General features: G+C 38.3%; 2 protein-coding genes across 5 annotated transcripts in view; both read right to left on the minus strand.

Moving 5' to 3' along the window:
• zmp:0000001003 overlaps positions 1-4,729 on the minus strand; it is a 99,989-nt gene extending 95,260 nt beyond the window's left edge. For 3 of the 4 annotated variants that reach the window (XR_015480212.1, XM_087243640.1, XM_087243644.1), the window contains exons 1-2: positions 4,509-4,729; positions 1-344 (exon numbers count right to left, since the gene is read on the minus strand). The exon at positions 1-344 is cut by the window's left edge and continues 398 nt beyond it. The gene's annotated coding sequence lies outside the window, so the exon portion shown is untranslated. The remainder of the gene's footprint in view (positions 345-4,508) is intronic. The other variant, XM_087243646.1, reaches the window with a different exon arrangement.
• Positions 1-16,145, minus strand: part of LOC147845473 (uncharacterized) — a 17,216-nt gene extending 1,071 nt beyond the window's left edge. The window contains exons 1-3 of the mRNA XM_087245470.1: positions 15,928-16,145; positions 10,132-11,261; positions 1-334 (exon numbers count right to left, since the gene is read on the minus strand). The exon at positions 1-334 is cut by the window's left edge and continues 1,071 nt beyond it. Coding sequence (XP_087101596.1) covers positions 1-334; positions 10,132-11,256 — 1,459 coding nt within the window. The 5' untranslated portion in view covers positions 11,257-11,261; positions 15,928-16,145. The remainder of the gene's footprint in view (positions 335-10,131; positions 11,262-15,927) is intronic.
• Between the last annotated feature and the right edge of the window lie 564 nt (positions 16,146-16,709).

Consider the following 16,709-nt stretch of genomic DNA (forward strand, 5'->3'; position numbering starts at 1 on the left):
TTCCACACACAGAGCATGAAGGCTTCTCAGTTGCATGAACTCTAAGGTGATCATTCAGGCTTGAAGCCAACAGAAAGGAATTTCCGCATTGATCACATGTGTGTGTTTTCTCTCCAGTGTGGATCAACTTGTGTTTCTTAAGGGCAGATGCATCTCTGAAACTCTTCCCACACTGAGAACATGTGAATGGTTTCTCTCCAGTGTGGATCCGCATGTGGACCTTGAGACTGTCTTTGTTTGCCAGACTCTTTCCACACTGAGTGCAGGTGACACGTTTTTTGTCTTTTCTCTTCAGTGAGTGAGCTTTTCCTCTCATTTTAACATGCGTGTCTCCTCAATTAGTCCTGAAATAAAAGTGAAAAGACAGCATTTTATTTAAGTGATATAAACAAATAATAGCAGACAACAACTATAAAATCACGATTATTTCAGTCTTCAGCAAGGTACAACGATCTTCCGGTCACCTTCTTTATATAAATATTTAATATTTGCCCAAACTATTTTCCTTCATTCATTTAATTTCAACAGCTGCTGTAACACATTGAGCCACTAAACACTGTTCTTATGATGTTTTTCTACAGGAGGAAAATGTGAATTACTTCCAAACACTTCAACTATAGTCTGTGTTAGTAAATGCAAGACTATTGATGAAATCCAGGCAGAACACTGTAGGACAACATTTAACTGTTCTAGAGCCCACAGCTAATCAATCTGTCAGATTCTGGAGTGCATCACAGCTCTAAGAGGAAAGTGGAGAAGGCAGAGAAATCTGTGTGACCCTAGTCAGGGCTCGAAATTAACTTTTTAACTTGGTAGCACCGGTGCTCCCAACTTCAAAAATTTAGGAGCACCAGAAAAAATTTAGGAGCACCCACCAAAAATGATTAAGCACCGCTGCAAATTGTATTTTAAGGGATTTATTGTATTTTAAAACAACATCAATTAGGACTAACAAAAACCAGAAACAACTATCTAACTAATGCTGCGAAGACATTGATATTTGTGTGCAATAATTCCAAAATGAATGTCGAATAATTATAAAACATTAATGATGATGAAAATGACAATAATAGTAACAATGAATTACATGTCATCATCATGCTGCCTTGAATGTGCTTGAATGTAGGTTATCTGCTATAAAAAGTCTGTTACTTTATGAAAAACAAATGTATAGTTTGCATCAAACAAAAATGAAGCATTGCAGTAAGAAATATTTATTTTGTACTGCTGTTTTTATAAGCATGTCAATTTAATAAATAATATTTCTGCTACAAAACAAACAAAAGATTATAATAATTAAATTCAAGGCTGAAAGCTGCAAAGCAGTCATCAGTAACTAAATAAAAATATATATATATACACCTCAAGAAAGAATAGACAAAAGAAAGTAAGTGAAGTCTCACTTCTATCTCTCTTTAAAAGTTTTGGTTTCAGTTTGTGTCAATTGATCTGTTCAGTCTGAGCTGATTTTCATTTTTCTGTGTTAGTGGAAAAGCTGGCGAGTCAGTCGACCGAATTTATGAGCAGGTTAAGCGGGATTCTTGCGGTGACCACCGGCGCAATACCACTGTTTGTTATGAGCCGCAGTTTCAGTGTAAACTTAGTAAAGGCCAGCTTCTTTGGCGATGATATGTACAGTATTAGATTTTACTTTTAGCGGACATTTGCACTGAACACGTAGTGAACGCAACACATCGAGATTCGAGCGCTTTCTCCGAAAAGCATGTACTCGATTGATCTCAGCTGGCGGATCAATATTCACCACGTCATGATCGCTCTTATCTGCGCCTCGACTTTAGGTGGGGTTTGCAAACCTGCGTGCTTTAAGTTTTCACTCTTCAGCCGTTTGCATTTCCCGTGGTCATAAAAGCTCCTTCCCTGTCATCTCACAGCGGAATACCTTGCGTGATTGATGGTTTATATAAACCAATAAAGCGGCAGGGAAGAGCGATTCAGCACGTTTTTAGAAAAAATCTAAACAGGTCTCACTACAACCATTATCTGTAGTCGCACTAATGCGCCCAAATATATTATGAGGTCGCATAGATTAATTTACGGGCGCATATGCGACCAAAATTGTCGCACTTTCGAGCCCTGCTAGTCATCCAAACATGTTGGGAGTCTTTGATGAGGAGGAATGGGGTGAACGCAAGGTAAACCACTACAGAATCCTACTTTGGTTCCGTTTTGAAGTGAGGAGCGTAATGTCCCTGGTGCTGGTGTTTTTTACTTGTTATTCAGCTTAACAAGCATGACAAGAACAATTCAAACTGAGCTTTGGCATGTTGGCTGGTGCTGAGCCAGAGAAAGACGTGTCATATGATCACAATTATGCAGCGTTTTTAACCACCCAATGCTTATTTTATGTTTTAGACATGTAAATACACACAATTGCTAGTAAAACAAGACGTTTAGAGTTTGTAAAACACAAAAGAAAGTCTAACTATCCATTCAGATATAATTCGCTGATGTGTATTATTCATATCAGATACACATAGTGAAAGTAACAATAAAGTTCAGTCTATTCTTCTCCCAGTTGGCCAGCCACTTGCTTGCATGCATTTTGGAAGTAACTGATGAATTTATGCGCTGAATCCTGTGTGTTTTGTGTTTATGAATGAGGCATATGACCGGACGCAAGTAAACGTGCCAATCTCACGTTAAAGATCACCATCAAGATCATTTATACATCTTTAAAACAACTAAAGCACTCGCAAATTTTTGTGTGTTGGAATATCAGCTCATTGATGACATAATAGGCAAGCCTGTGACTATTTTGCATTAACACAGAAAAGCTAATAAAAGGAATACATCTGTCATACAGCGCTATTGTGACTGCGGTGTGTCACGTGACAAACATGATGCGTCGCCACTGAAATATTAAGAGTGAACTTTCTAAAATAGTGATCGCCAAACAAAAACTCACTCTCGGGGCCCTACAGAATCTTTCAAACTCAGCAGTGAAAGGGTTAACAACAGAAATAAAGCAGCGGTGGTCGAGTTACTTTGCACTTTGCATTGCAAGACTAAAGACTCGCATGTAATCACTCACATTTTTTGGATCATTTACTTTTCCATCTGCTGTCATGTATAGCTGCTCTGCAAAACACTTACTTGGTAATTTAGTCTCTTAAATAATTAGGATTATTTTTCTTACCCCATTAGCAAATCATTTTGCTTGTTTTAAGCAAACAATCACTTAATTTTCAGGTGTTTTTTTCAGAAGACATCATTTCTTATGCTATTTCATGTGTCTAGTAGAGGGGTCTCAAACTGCCGGCCCGCAGGCCATTTTCTCCCCCCTCCTCCTCCCTCTGGCCCTCAACTGACATCAACAACACTGACATTAACAAGATTCAGCTAACCAAAACATATATTTTTGAATCACTATCAATGTTGTGCAGTCGCATATACACTTGTAGTTTTGACCCCAGCCTACTACACATTTAAAGTACTGTACTACATATTCAGGTTACTTTCGGTTTCTTTCTCGAGAATAACACATGCAGATTATGTCTGGGGCTGATTTAAATGTTGAAATATATAAACGCAAGTGCTGTATTTTTACTAAAGCTCTATTTTTTTAATTATTCAAGGGTCATTTGATTGTGATCAGTTTTATACCACCTGTATTGTGTTGTACAGACACGTCTGGCTTACACGTTATGCTGGTGTTGTAGTTTTAAAAATAAATAAAGATACTGAGAAGAACAATTACTGGTAAAGTCACTAAAGTTAACAAATAAATTACCAAATTAGACATTAATATTAAATTGTAGCATTTTTATGGCAATTTAAACTACCCCTTCAATATGCAAGGAGCTTTTACTGCATATACTCAGGGGAAGAATGTCTGAGTGCATCAATGACATGAGGTTTCCACTTATTTGCTGTGCTTGAATGTTAAAGCCGCCCTCCTATGAATAGTCAGTCCCAGATATTGAAAACAGGACAAAACTACAAAGTTATTTTTTTATTTTATTATTATTATTATTATTATAACAGCTCAGGGATGTTCAAGGACAACATGTTTGTGCACTTTCTAAAGATTTTAGTTCTGTTTTTTAATAAAGCATTGGAAATTAATAATTTTCTTTTTTTTTTTTATCTGATAAATAGATTACTTGAAAAAAATAATCAACAGATGAAATGATTATTAAATTAATCGTTAGTTGCAGCCCTAAAAGTACATTTGAGTGTGTAACAGAAGAGTACGCAAACTTTGGCACATACTCCTTCCTCATTAACTGAACGTTATGTTGTTTAGTCACGTCTCCTTTCAATCATCTCCACACATCATCCACATTTATTTTATATTTAATTCCCTACATTACTGGAGATTCAGCTGTGTGTTAAGGTTTATTAGAGAGTTAAGGTTATTATTCAGTCAGGAAAGTGTGAAATCTTAATCTCTTTATCTTGCTTTTGTGCGATGTCCTCTGAAAATATGAACTGATAAATAAGTAACATAAATAAGGAGAGAAACATAAATAAGGACAGAATCATACCTGTTTGTGTATGAAATATCAGCTGAAATAACAAAGTCCAGCGTTCCTGATCGCTTCTGTAGAGGAATTTACAGTTGAGCCCCAATATATACTGAATAAAGGCAAGCAGCTGAAGTGTCCGTCAGATAAACAGTCTGGCAGCAGAAGGTTCAATATAAAAGCTGGAGTGTGTTGTCGTGATTTCTTCAGCACTGAACCTCCACACGAGTTTTCCTTGCTCTGAGCTTTTACTCGGATAATGCCTCTGCTAACTGTGTGCTCAGCACTACTGCCATCTAGAGGACAATAACAGCAGCATCCACTAATCGCCACATCTCCTTTCATTAGAGAGAAAACATCATCTGCAGAGCAAACCCAAAATAAACTGCAGCTTTGCTTTGTTTTTGGGTGATTGTAAGTTCACGCAGGTGACGCCATCATGTGGTTTGTATTTGAATTACGGAAGGCGGGAACGCGTGTTCGAAATAGAATCAGTGTTCCAAACCGCAGAATGTTGAGAAGAGGATGTCAAAGGTTCTGTTGTATTTTTGGCTATTTCCGTAAGAAATGTTAAGTACTTTAACTGCTAATTTTGCCCACAATATTATTATATCTTGGAGGCGAATCAATCAGTACTACATACTTGGGGGGTGTAAACAAACTACAAACATGGCGGACGCGCAGGGCCAACCGTCAAAAAGATTGTACTCATTTCAAATTTAATTTCAAAAAGAGTAGACTGACGCTTTCATTTCTCTTCTTTCCTCCCTGTATTTCTTAGAGTTCTACTCTTTACTGAGGTGTTCCTACCTTGTTTTGTGTATCTGTATCACAACGAGCGATTATCTCTGCTTTTCAGCAGTAGACGTCATGTGTCATAAGTAAACATCTTCAGGGTGGACATGCAGCAAAGAAAACACTTTAAATGTTAATATATTTTACTGATGTGATGTAATAATGCAGCAGAAATCATTTAACATTATAAGAAAATGAGTTTTATAATAATATGGACTAATACAAATAGTTTTTAAAATGAAGTTTTAATAATACAAGTCAACAGAACCGCAATACATGAAATAATGACTAAGAATACTTTTCTGATAAAACAGCCATTATGGATAGATAGATAGATAGATAGATAGATAGAAATCAACCATTCAATGATCTCTTACACCAGTATTTTTTCAATGTTCAGATATAAACACTCTTTCCACAAAAGTAAATGTTTCGCTAAATGTGTTATCCGGGCAGTTTTTAGTTTTTTCACTGACTTAATCTCTACACATTATTGATGGGAAGTTCAGATCATTTTATAAACTCGGATCATTTAGTCTTGATCTCTGAGGTCTCAGTTAACCCTTCGTCTTTCAAGTCCTTCGGTAGTCAATTGAATATTTTTGTCACGTCACAACTCCAAAGACATGCACTATGGGTAAATCGGGTAAGCTAAAATTATCCAGAGTGTATGTGTGTAAATAAGTGTATGAGTGTTGCCCAGTGATAGGTTGCAGCTGAAAGGGCATCCACTGCGTGAAAGATATGCTGGAAAAGGCGGTTCATTCCGCTGTGGCGACCTCTGATTAATAAAATGACTAAGCCGAAACAAAAATGAATGAATGAATAATAGATGTCTAATAGATGTAGAAACAGTCATCTTGGCTAAAACAAGGCTACATTTGGGCTGTCAGTGAAACTATAACAGACGTCTAATAATAGGCCAAAACTAGACTAGTCATCAAATAAACAGAAATGATTGACAACACATATAAAGTCTGTATAATCGGTCTATTTGACGACTAGTCTAGTTTTTTGGCATTCTTAGACGTCTACTAGATTTTCACCATCAGCCCAAGTTTAGCCTTGTTTTAGCCAAGCTGTGTACATTTAGAAGTCTATTAGACGTCTATTAAACCCAAAAATGTTTGCTGGATGATGATCGAAAATCCAGGAAGTCAGTCTAAGTTGGCAACAGAGAAGCACAGTGAAACAGAAAAGAAACGCTCAGGGATGTCTGCACGGCAAAACAAATCTTGGCTTCTTCTTTGTTTTTCACACTTCACTCTCTTGTTTGTTTGTTTGTTTGTTTCTGAAAGGATAAGATGTGAGAAGAAGGGTTGGGTATCGAAACCCGGTGAGTTTCGGTGCCTAATTCAGGTGCCAGTGGTGCTGCGACAAGAACATAAAGCAGGTCGCACACACGAAGCGCCGCTCAACGATGCGCAGCACCATGCATTTTAGAATTCGCAAGTCAGCGGCTGTCCGCAGCGCCCAGACACGACTCATGACTGTTCATATTTCTGCCGCGCTACAGAGCGCCATCTGGATAGTTTCATTTTAAACAACATGCGAATGTGCACGTCTGGTGTGTGATACTATCAACTGTGATGTGCGCGCCATGCCGGGCTCTGAGCGGCACATCTGCTGTGTGACGTCCTTAAGAAGCATCAAGGGGTGCATCAAAGGCACATATGAGTACATGTTGTATCACACCATCTCTAAATATTTAATTGTAAACAGCTTGGAGGGATACGGATGTCAAGCGTTTGTTCTTGATGATAGCGTTCATCTAATTTGCTTTAACTAAGCATTCTACAGTATGGCTGTATTTTACAAGCAAGGATTCTGACACACCAACATGCAGCAGATGCTTAACTAAAGTTGTAAGGGGGGAAACACGTCAAACTTATGAAATGTGAGGGCTTATGGAATCAACTTAAAGGTGAGGAATGGACTGGCTTTGACAGCTTGTGACATCATCTGACACTTTCAGTGAGTACATTTACATGGACACCAATACTCTGATTTTAATATGATTAAGACAATACTCTGATCAAAAGTCTTCCACGTAAACTGTGATTTTTGATTATCTTAAAGGACCACAGACACAAACTGCGAAGTAAACATTTATAGCCTGTTGACGCACTGACGTAACTGGATCTATGAGCTATAACATGTAACTGGGAATCATTAATGGAACATTCAAAAAGCCGCTCATGTAAACACCTGAATCATATTGTTGTCTTATTCAGATTAAGGCAAATCATCAGATCACTGATGTCCATGTAAAAGTAGTCACAAGCCCCAAAGCTGTTCCCTGATTTTGATGACAGCCTTTCCACAGGTTAGTAGTAATGTAATGTTAATAGCATAATGCAAATCTAGCATTCATGCTAACGAACAAATGATCAAAAGAAATATATTAATGCAATTCAAATAAATAAAATATGAATTGATGTTTACTTTAAATTTACTACAAATATAAATTTATATTGTTCAATTATAATGATTAATATATATATATACACACACACACACACAAACACACACACACACATTTTTTTTGTCAATTAATTTTGTGGCTAAAAAGTCGGTTCAGGCACAGTTTTGGCACCGGTACCATTTTAAAAGTATTGATTTGGCACTGGTAAAAAAAAAAAACCAAACGATACCCAACCCTAGTGAGAAGCACTTCAATCATGGGCGTAAATCTGATTTAACAGAAAGAGGCACAAATAATACAGCCGAATTGTACTAATAAAGATATGTCCCCGCAGTTAAAATGGTTTCATCATTAATATTATTATTATAGCATGGAGACAACGTCATTATAGTTATTTTCTAAGTTTTTCTCAGGTTCAGTGACAGCAAATTTTTATTCAAAACTATTTATTGCATTGTTTGTTGTGTTGTTTACAGTCAACTGACTCCTGAAGCAGAATCAATGCAGGAAAATACGTTTTCCATACACATAATAACTAGTTCACATTACACTTGTTAAATTGACTGATCATAAAAATTGACTGATCATTTAAAAATTGTTCACCCCCAAAAGAATTGTCATTATCTCTTCAATAAAGCACAACACCCTTAAAGCCTGGTTCATACTTCTGCGTCAAAGGACCGGCGTAACCCACGGCGCATGCAACGCGCGTAGCTGTGCATTTATACTTCTGCGCGCTGTCTCTGTTGGTCTGCATTAACACTTCCGAAACGCTAGTTAGCAGTGAGGTGTAAATGTTCCTCTGTGTCGAGTTTCTTCACTGCTGTTTTGTTTTCCTGAACACTTCCGGGATGTACAAGTGGCTCAAACTCGCTCATTTTGAGGCAGGAACCGGCGGACGTGCAACAACTTTAACTATGAGGTAAACACAAAACAAAACTTTCCATCCGGAGCTCCTTCACAGGACTCCACACTTGTAAACAATCGCTTGCGACATTCGCGCGGCTCTGGGTCCCGCCCAGACACGTCAGCGCTACCAAGGCGACCAATCACAGAGCTTGCGCTACACGTTGTTGCGACGTGTAGTTACATTTTTTGAGGGGTGCACGTAAGTGACGCCGACGGCCACGGCGAAGGGCTATGCGTCAGCGTTTGATGCAAAAGTATAAATCAGCCTGACACTGTACATCTGACTGACCCTGCTCTGCCTGTTCCTCAATCATTTCTTTCTCATTTGCCTGTGATTGATATTGTGATATTAGTGTTTTCATAAGGATTAATTCAGAAAGCCAAATTGCTTAATATGTGAACTTTTTGTACCTGGTGTTTAGCTGCACTGAAAATTGATCTTATGTCCATTTTCTCTGTCATTTTATCAAATGCATGACACTGCAATGCAGGTTTATTTGTGCTGCAGAACATTTATAGATAAGTAATTATAATCGCTAATACAGCAGATTCATGGACAATTACATCGGTAATCAGCATTTTTGCCGCAACTAATTTATGAATGAGTCAGTATTAACTACAATGAAGGGAATCGCTTTATTTAGGGTGGATAAAATCCCCTACTTACTTACTAAAATTCAACATTAACTCCCGCAGCCGCACACCTGATTTCTAATATAGACAAGCGGCGATGCACATGAACTTTCTGGAGAAAGTGAAACCGCTCATGCTTTAGACAGGCTTGTAAAGCAACAACAGGACAGGACACAGCAGATTTTGTTCTTCTTGGCTTTGTTGCTGTTCATCAAGACGATGACGAGGTCTTTTTGATCTTGAGTCGACCATGGCTTGTTATTATATGTATATATTATTATGGTGTAATGTCTCGGCTGTGTTTTTAAAATGGCGGTTTCTTTGTTTTTAATTCTTCTGCTTGTGTATGCGATGGTGACGTGTCTCTATAAACCAATAGCGTTCAGCTGTGGGTCTAGCTCGCCTTTTGGTACTCTTTAACAGTGGAAACGGCCATAAAAATGTACCAAAGCGCACCACTCAGTAGAACTACAACTACAGTAAATCAATGGTAGATTTCTGCTGTGTTTTCAGCAGCATTTCATTTGGAAATTTCAAACATTTCCCTCAAATGGTTCTGTGGACTGCCATTGTAGAATATTTTAATCGATCTATATTAATGAATTATCCTAAACTTAAAGAACAAAACATTCTCCAATATCTTTTAAATGTGTATTGACAGGGTTTAACACATTTTGGGTGCAGTGAATACTGAAAGAGTTGAGCTCTTCCAGATAAAAATATTGATTTAACTATTGACCTCTTGAACTATTCCCCTATCTGTACACAGAGCAATGAAAGAATCACTCTGAAAGGACTCGTTACTGCAGAGTCACATTAAAGATTTGTTCCAGAACAACCCATCAATACTGCAAGTTTGCATATTTGTTAAGGTTACTCTCAGACGTGACACTCTTGTGTGTTTTTCAATGTTTCTGACTGACTGAATCTCACTTGTTTCTCTCCAGTGTGAATCCTCTCATGTATTTGCAGGCTTCTTAACTGACTGAATCTCATGTCGCAGTGTGAACACTTGTACGGTTTCTCTCCAGTGTGAATCCTCTCATGTGATTTCAGATGTGCTATCTGATTGAATCTGTTGTCGCAGTGGGAACACTTGTACGGTCTCTCTCCGGTGTGAGTCCTCTCATGTCTTTTCTGGCTTCCTAACTGATTGAATCTTTTGTCGCAGTGTGAACACTTGTAAGGTTTCTCTCCAGTGTGAATCCTCTCATGTGATTTCATTTGTGATGACTGACTGAATCTCATGTCGCAGTGTGAACACATGTACGGTTTCTCTCCAGTGTGAATCCTCTCGTGTGTTCTCAGGCTTAATAAATGACCGAATCTTACATTGCAGAGTGAACACTTGTACAGTTTCTCTCCAGTGTGAGTCCTCTCATGTGTTTTCTGGCTTCCCAACTGAGTAAATCTCTTGTCGCAGTGTGAACACTTGTACGGTTTCTCTCCAGTGTGAATCCTCTCGTGTGTTTTCAGATGTGAAAACTGACTAAATCTCATGCTGCAGTGTGAACATATATAAGGTTTCTCTCCAGTGTGAATCATCTGGTGTTGTTGTAAGCTTGTAGATGTAATAAAAGTCTTCCCACACTCAGAGCACACATACTCTCTCACACCGGTGTGGATCTTCTGATGTTTTCTTAAATTTCCTTCGTATGCAAAACTCTTTCCACACACAGAGCATGAAGGCTTCTCAGTTGAATGAACTCTAAGGTGATCATTCAGGCTTGAAGCCAACAGAAATGATTTTCCGCACTGATCACACTTGTGTGTTTTCTCTCCAAAGTGGATCAACATGTGTCTACTAAGGTTTGATGCATCTCTGAAACCCTTCCCACACTGAGAACATGTGAATGGTCTCTCTCCGGTGTGGATCCTCATGTGGCTCTTGAGATTCTCTTTGTTTGCCAGACTCTTTCCACACTGAGTGCAGGTGACACGTTTTTTGTCTTTTCTCTTCAGTGATTTTGTTTTTGCTCTCATTTTAACATGGTGTGTCTCCTCCATCAGGCCTGAAATAAATATGAAAAGACAGCATTTTATTTAAGTGATATAAACAAATGATAGCAGACAACAACTATAAAATCACGATTATTTCAGTCTTCAGCGAGTTACACCGATCTTCCAGTCACCGTCTTTATATACAGAGCAGATTTACCCTGTGCCTCATAGTTTTTCACGAGCCAGTCTGAAGCGCGAGCGGTTTCGCTTTCTTGCTTGCGCTCGCCGCGCGTCTATATCTGACATAACAAACTTCTTGAGCTGATGATAATAACGTGCGCTTGATTATTGACGTGCTTTTGTAACCCGATCCTGTCAGGTACTGACAAACGCGAGAGTGAAGCGCGAAAAAACAAAGGAGAAGCATTTAAATAATGACTAAACATTTATACACAAGTATTTAAGTGTGTAAAGCGTCTGTTTTGTGAGAAGTGCTTCTTATATGATATGTGAGCGACCCGTACAGCTTTATTGTAGACATTTTCTCGAGCGAGAATGATGCGACGGAAACTTTCTAATGTACACCACACCCAACAAAAGGGTACCCTTGGTAGTGAAAACGCAAGTTTGATAAAGGTGAGCCGTACCGACCCGTACCGTACCGTACTGTACCAGTCAGTGGAAACGAGCCATTACAGCTCTAAGAGGAAAGCGGAGAAGGCAGAGAAATCTGTGCGACCCTAGTCATCCAAGATTAGGGATGCAACGATTATAGATTTTGACTGTACGATTATAGTTAGAGAACTATTCAGGGTTATCACGATTATTATGCATTTATTAATTTCAAAACTACTAGTTTCGAAATCAGATGAAAACTCCTTATGTTTTAAAGTGTTGTTTATTGCTGCTTAGTAACCAATTAATACAGCACATAACTTTTAATTGTTAAGAAACTTGTTTAGACTTGTCCAGTGCACTACAATAGATCTTTCCTCACATTGTTTATTGCTTTAAAGTCCGTCTTTTCTTCATGTGGTATTGCTGTGTGTTAATAACTCAGTGAGTAACCATGTTCCTTATCATTGTAGACATGTTTGATTGAGTGGCGTTGTGTATTTTGATTTAAATCGCCTCAGGAAAAAATATTACATGTGCAAACATAATAGCAGAGATGCATACGTGCTTAACAACTCAATGGGTTGTTTGTAATCTAATATGATTTGTTATTATCAACGCGTTGCTTGCCATGTGTTGTTGATGTAAGATTGTATTCAGTTTGATCACAATATTCATATTGATTATAACGAGCGCGCGTGAGGGCTGCATGTCACCCCACACACACAGAACAGCACAGGGGAGAGGGGCTCTCAACTCGTCGCACATTCTCATTGCACTGTGTCTGTTAGCACCTGCAATTGAGTGAACCCCACAGCGGTTTATCCAAATGTGCCGCAAGCCTACGTTTGAGTGAAGGTTTCGGCCGTTAGATCGCCCCCTGGGGGCTGGCTGCAGTACAAGTCATAAAGCCCGCCTCCTCCGTGTTAATGAAGGAGACTTGAGCCCAAATAAAAAAAAATATTACACTTGCAATAAAATGTCCCGAAAGATAGTTCTGGTCGATTAAGGCACTGGTTATTGTGCTGAAATAGGTGCAGATCTTCATTTTTGTAAACAGTTTGTTTTTAGCAGTAATTTAATGCTGGGCGTGTCATCGTGATTGACAGCTGTGATTGACAGTTTCTCAAAGCGCGGCGTCTGAGCTTCGGCAGGAGACTGAAGTAGACTGAAATGTTATTATTCGATTTCTGTGTTATTTTACCATGACAAAATGAGTTCAGCAGTAAACTATAGTTTCTGACATACATGATCCTGGTGGAACACTGTTTATTCGCTAAGTTCAGGGCTTTTTTCGGGCTTTATTAGTTTGTTGATACACGCCTAGCCACCCAGATAGCAAAACACAGTTCCGGCTAGATTCTCGCCTGCCGGAGACTTATCTCTTAGAGCTCAGACTGACTAATGTTACCTCTGCTGGACCTACTCCGGATGCCTGGACTCACTATCCAATTCCAGCCCGAGTCAATCGAGCCAGATGCGGCGGCCGAGCGAGCCGGCGCTGCCGAATGCGAGCCGGAATCAGCCCGCGACGCCGCGAGTAAGTTATGCGCTGCGGCCCGGAGCTAGCGCGATTGAATATATAAAACCCTCATATTTGTTAACGTTATTACATCCATTTGTGTTGATATGACAGCAAACGCATGCTGAGAAGTTCGGGGGGCGTAGTTGATTTTACATAAAGCGTTTGATTGGAAGCTCGACTCTGCTCATTTTCGCGGCTCCTCCTCTGGCTCCATCAGACAATCCTTCTGCGCATGTCTGGCTCCAATTTCAGCAGTCTTTTGCGACAGTTTGTGCCCGTCAAGCAGGCGTTTTGCCCTCAAGGCGTTCAATGGGAAAAAGGGCTGTCGCGTCGTCCATATTTTTTACAGTCATTGGGTTTATCATAAACTTTTCATCTATCATTTTTCCCGCAATTGCTAGCAAGAACGAGCACAGAAGCGTTGTCTGATTGAGCAGCTACATGTGTTCAAAAGAATCTAAAACGCCAAATAGGATGAATCTATGCCGCATTTTCTAAAGTAATACTATCTGTATTTAGCTTTTTGCTTGTAAGGTGGCTCTGAACTGTCAAAACACCTCTAAAAAAGGCTTTTTCGGACATTACATTGTACATGTGTACATCACTTGAACACGTTTTATTCAAGTACATTTCAGCTGGTTTTAGTACTTCGCTCTTTCATTTTCATCTTATTTAAAATATATTTAATTTGCTTGTTGATTAAATCACGTTATTTGGGGTTTAATCCCATTTTTATCCCATTTGTTATTTAACCTTTTATTTTTATGCAACAAGTTGCATGTTATTTGCTATGAAGAAAAGGAAATAATAAATGTTTTGCATGCTGATAAATGTGAAATGGTGAATATAGGTCTTTATAATCACCCTCAATTTTGAAGTTATTTTTTTGCTTTGAATATAGACTTTTCAGTTCATAAGAGCAGTTCAATCTTTAATGAAGTTTGCTGAATAAAAATATAACATTTTAAAATATTTATAATTATCGGCTCATACATATCGGCCTCCAAGTCTGAAGAATTATCGGTATCTGCCAAAAAATTTATATCGTTGCATCTCTACTTGGTAGCACCGGTACTCCCGAGTACCAACTTCAAAAATTTAGGAGCACCCACAAAAAATGAATGAGCACCACTGCAAATTGAATAAATGATATTAAATGTCTAATAATTATAGAATATATTATTGATGATGATGATGATGATGACAATAATAGTAACAATGAATTGCATGTTTCAATATGCTGCCTTGAACATGCTTGAAAGTGTTATCTGCTATCAAAAGTACTGTTACATTATGACAAATAAATCTGCGGTTTGCATCAAACTAAAATGAAGCATTGCAGTAAGAAATATAGATTTAGCACTATTGTTTTTATATGCATGTCAATTTAATAAATAATATTTCTGCTACAAAACAAACATAAGATTATAATCATTTAATTCAATGCTGAAAGCTGCAAAGCAGTCATCAGTAACTAAATAGAAAAATCAATGAAAGAGCAGACAAAAGAAAGGAAGAAAAGTCTCACTTCTACTACTCTTTAAACATTTCGGTTGTGTAAAAAAAGCAGGCGAGTCAGCCGACCCAAAATATGAACGGGACCCATGCACCTGCACAACACCGTTCTTTGTCATGAGCCGCAGTTTCAGTTTAAACTTAGTAAAGGTAAACTTTAGCGATGATGTGTACAGTGTTAAATTTTACATTTAGCCGCCATTTGCGCTGAACCCACAGTGAATGCAAAGCATTGAGATTCAGACCATTAAATAGCTGATCCACCTAGTCTTTCAGTACTCTCTCTAAAAAACACAAGATTGATGTCTGCTGGCGGATCAACATTCACCACGATCGCTGTCATCGGCGCCATTGTCTGTTATTTTACAACATGTTTGCCTGTGAGATGTAAAATAATTGTTAGTTGCAGCCCTAAAAAGTACATACATTTGAGTGTGTAACAGAAGAGTACGCAAACTTTGGCACATACTCCTTCCTCATTAACTGAACTTTGTTGTTTAGTCACGTCCCCTTTCAATCATCTCCACACATCATCCACATTTCTTGCTATTCACAAGTCTTTCATGCAGAGAATCTCCCCAGGTCTTTGGATAATAATCATTCGTGTAGCGGCAGTAATGAATGAATAAAAGTACAAAAAAAAAAAGAAGAAGAAGAAAACTAACAGTCCAGCTTACAGAACTAAAATGCCCATCAGTGCTTCACACCCCAGTCCAGCAGGTGACAGTAGAGCACCTTTAATGCTGATCCACCACAAAACATCTACAGAAGAAGAGTCCAGTGGAGGAGCTCCAGACTTCTGTTCTGTGTTTACTTTATTATTAAAGTTTTTGCTTCTGAATGGGCGAGTTTGAACTACGAGTACAGTAATAAAGACAAAGAATAAATCTTTAGTAACTTAATATAGTTTAGCTTAATTTTTACTTGCTTAAAAAGGACTCAGGGTTATAATTCAGTCAGGAGAGCGTGAAATTTGCATCTTAATCCTTCTATCTTGCTTTTGTGCGATACCCTCTGAAAATATGAAATGATAAATAAGGAAACATAATTAAGAAAAGAAACAAATAAGGACAGAATCATACCTGTTTGTGTATGAAATATCAGCTGAAATAAAGTCCAGTGTTCCTGATCGCTTCTGTAGAGGAATTTACAGTTGAGCCCCAATATATACTGAATAAAGGCAAGCAGCTGAAGTGTCCGTCAGATAAACAGTCTGGCAGCAGAAGGTTCAATATAAAAGCTGGAGTGTGTTGTCGTGATTTCTTCAGCACTGAACCTCCACACGAGTTTTCCTTGCTCTGAGCTTTTACTCGGATAATGCCTCTGCTAACTGTGTGCTCAGCACTACTGCCATCTAGAGGACAATAACAGCAGCATCCACTAATCGCCACATCCCCTTTCATTAGAGAAATCATCATCTGCAGAGCACAAACAACCGATATACAACATAAAACTCTCTAATTGTGACTAAAACACAAAGTCACCGTCACACATTTAAATTTAATTACCCACATAAAAAATAGGAATAAATATTATATAGTGTTTTACTGTAGTAAAGTACATGAATGAATCTGTTACTGATACAAGCAGCGCTTAATTTGAACCGGATTCTGTTACGCGATCTTTCCCAGCAGTGCTTTGCTTCGTTTATTTATTATTATTATTTAAGAAACCGTATAATATTAGAATACAGTTAAAGTAACGCTTCTTTTACATAATAATCACATTAGATGAGCATAATGAGCAAAAACCTAAATTAAATGCAGCTTTTCTTTGTTTATGGGCGATTGTAAGTTCACGCTGGTGACGCCATCATGTGGTTTGTATTTGAATGGCGGAAGGCGGGAACGCGTGTTCAAAATAG

Source organism: Danio rerio, chromosome 3 (assembly GCF_052040795.2).
Source record: "Danio rerio strain M-AB ecotype USA chromosome 3, GRCz13ab, whole genome shotgun sequence".
NCBI lineage: Eukaryota > Metazoa > Chordata > Actinopteri > Cypriniformes > Danionidae > Danio > Danio rerio.